Below are 2,500 nucleotides of genomic sequence, written 5' to 3' on the forward strand. Positions count from 1 at the left end.
GAAAATCTCTCACCATTACCTGAAGGAGCCACTTTGCAACAAATCAAGGATGCTTGTGTAGCTGTTAAAAGAAAAATTAGTTTTTCAGATGATGAAATAGTTATTGTTGAAAAAAAAAACCAGATTACAAAGTAAATGTGCAGATTGGTATCGCTTTAAGAAGGGGCGCATTTCTGCCTCAAAATGCAAAAGAGTTGCCAGTCTTAAACCCACTACTTCCCCAACTAAGGCTTTAAAAGAAGTAATGGGCTACTTAGACATACCACAGACAACTGCTATGAGAGAGGGCCTAGAAAAAGAAGAAGAAATTGCACAAGTTTTCATTTCAGAGATGAGCAAGAAAGGTTTCAGTGGTGTATCCTTGGAGGAGTGTGGGTTTTTCATCAGCAAGTCCCATGGTTATCTTGGAGCATCTCCAGACAGAATCATTCATTTACCCACCCAGAGTGACCCAGGTGTGTTGGAAATGAAATACATTCAAGTTAAGCCAGGACAAACCCTTAAAGACGTGCTTGTTAAGCAATCAATATGCACAGAAAATGAATCCAGTTTAATTCTCAACAAGAATCATAAATATTTCTACCAATTATGTCATCAGATGTTTTCTACCACATACAAATGGGGTTACTTTATGGCATATGGCACAAATAAGGAGTTCTTCATGCAGCATGTAGCATATGAAGAAAACATCTGGAAACCAATCCTTCTAAAACTAACTGGGTTCTATGAAGAAGTAATGCTCCCTGAGATAGTATTTCCCAGAGTTAAATTTGGTTTACCCCGAACAAAACTGTAGTGGTTCAGGGTTTTGTAACTATGTTTAACTGTACAATGGCACATTAATTTGTTTGGCATAAGCTGATTAGCAGTTAAAGTGCACATGCGGTACCAGAAACAGTTCTGGTCATGCTAAAAAAAAAATATCAGCAAATGTCAAAATGCTATTTTTTTATTCCATAAGGACAGTGTATGTGACTGAATAAGCACTTAAGTGTCACATTATTTCACTAAGGGTTTCATTAAGTTGCAAAGGGCAGCACACACTGTAACAGTTTGATCAGCCACTGAAGCCAGGGAGATCGGCAGAACACCCTGAAGGATCTTGAAACCTTTCAACCTTTGAATAGCCCTCTCAACATGTATCCTCACAGCTGCAATACGACGCGTTTTCGTACATGCTTTTGTGGAAAGCTGCTTTCCTTTGGAGAAAGGAGGGATATTCAAAGTGGCCCTTTTGTTTGTGACCAAATCTCTTATGTTAAAACCCCTGTCTGCCATACAATCATCATTAGGTTCCAATTTGTCTATGAGACCTGATTTCATTGTGATGTGTCTGTCTGAAACACCTCCTGACCACAGTTTTGAGACAAATGTGAAAGCACCAGTGGGAGAAATTCCGACTAGAAGCTTAAAGGTGTTTGAGCTTTTATAATTGCTCCAGGTAACTTTTTGTGCAGATGGGCCAGTGGGTTTTTGAATTTTTATTTCTGTACAGTCTATAATTACTCTTGTTTGAGGAAACTTTTCAAAACTCTTTGGTAGATGCCTCCTAACTTGTTGCATTGTAGGCCAAGCAAACAGAATGTCCTTGAGAATAAATGTCAGCCAGGTGACCAACCAACAGCCTCACCATAACTAAAATAAACTCAGCAAACAACGGCACTTGTCGTTTTGGCCCTGGCTTCTTTCGGTCTTTTTCTTCCTACAAAAAAAGAAAGTGGATTACATTAAAATGATATAAGTTTAAATAATTTTTTTTATTTCTGCACAAGTTGCCCTTCTAAAAATTAAAGTATTATGGAAATCTATAGTATAAGAAAAAAAAGAAAATATATAATAGAAAAATAATTTGATAAATGAATTCTTTATGATGAATGGTACCTTGGGATTTGTTTGATCTCCGTTATGAAAGAAATATTGACCAACCTGATAAGCTTCTCTCGCAGTTTTTTTCTTGCCATCCCAATATTTCATTTTTTCAGCAAATGGCTGCAAAAAGTTAAACACCATAAGTAGGCAATTCCAGTGTAAAATCTGACGGACCGATCGTCCTTACAGACATCCTCAATAAAAAGATCTCTCTTCAGCCGAGTCTTGTTCTCTAGCCTTGCTTTGCACTCGTCCATGAATTGTATGTCAGAAGTTGTTAAATCAGTTTGCACCTCAGCATCTACATATACCGGCTGACAATCAGGGTTCCTGTTTCCTTCAAAGGTACAATTATTTTTGTCTGAGCTGAGATCCATTCCTTCCACCCTAACATCTTGTTTCGAAGAGGCAGACTGCTCCATATTTATTTCCTTCTTCAACTCTGGTTTTGCATTTCGATGTCTCCGCTCATCAGGGTTGGTACGACTTTTGTGAGTTTTAGGCTGGAGATGTTTGGGAAAGTCAAATATTGTGGGCACAGGATTCGATTTTGTGGGGCCAAGCCCACCTTTAAAATGAGCCGAACATATCCTGGTGTGCCTTGTTACATTGAGACTATCCAGGCGACAAG

General features: G+C 38.4%; 1 protein-coding gene across 1 annotated transcript in view; it reads right to left on the minus strand.

The window, feature by feature from the left end:
- Positions 1-999: 999 nt before the first annotated feature.
- The window catches only part of LOC138056843 (uncharacterized), a 1,538-nt gene continuing 37 nt past the window's right edge, over positions 1,000-2,500 (minus strand). Inside the window, exons 1-4 of the mRNA XM_068902760.1 lie at positions 2,061-2,500; positions 1,927-1,989; positions 1,631-1,702; positions 1,000-1,587 (exon numbers count right to left, since the gene is read on the minus strand). The exon at positions 2,061-2,500 is cut by the window's right edge and continues 37 nt beyond it. Of these exons, the coding sequence (XP_068758861.1) occupies positions 1,000-1,587; positions 1,631-1,702; positions 1,927-1,989; positions 2,061-2,500 (1,163 nt within the window). The remainder of the gene's footprint in view (positions 1,588-1,630; positions 1,703-1,926; positions 1,990-2,060) is intronic.

The sequence above is a fragment of the Montipora capricornis genome, chromosome 1 (genome assembly GCF_036669925.1).
Source record: "Montipora capricornis isolate CH-2021 chromosome 1, ASM3666992v2, whole genome shotgun sequence".
In the NCBI taxonomy this organism is placed as follows: Eukaryota; Metazoa; Cnidaria; class Anthozoa; order Scleractinia; family Acroporidae; genus Montipora; species Montipora capricornis.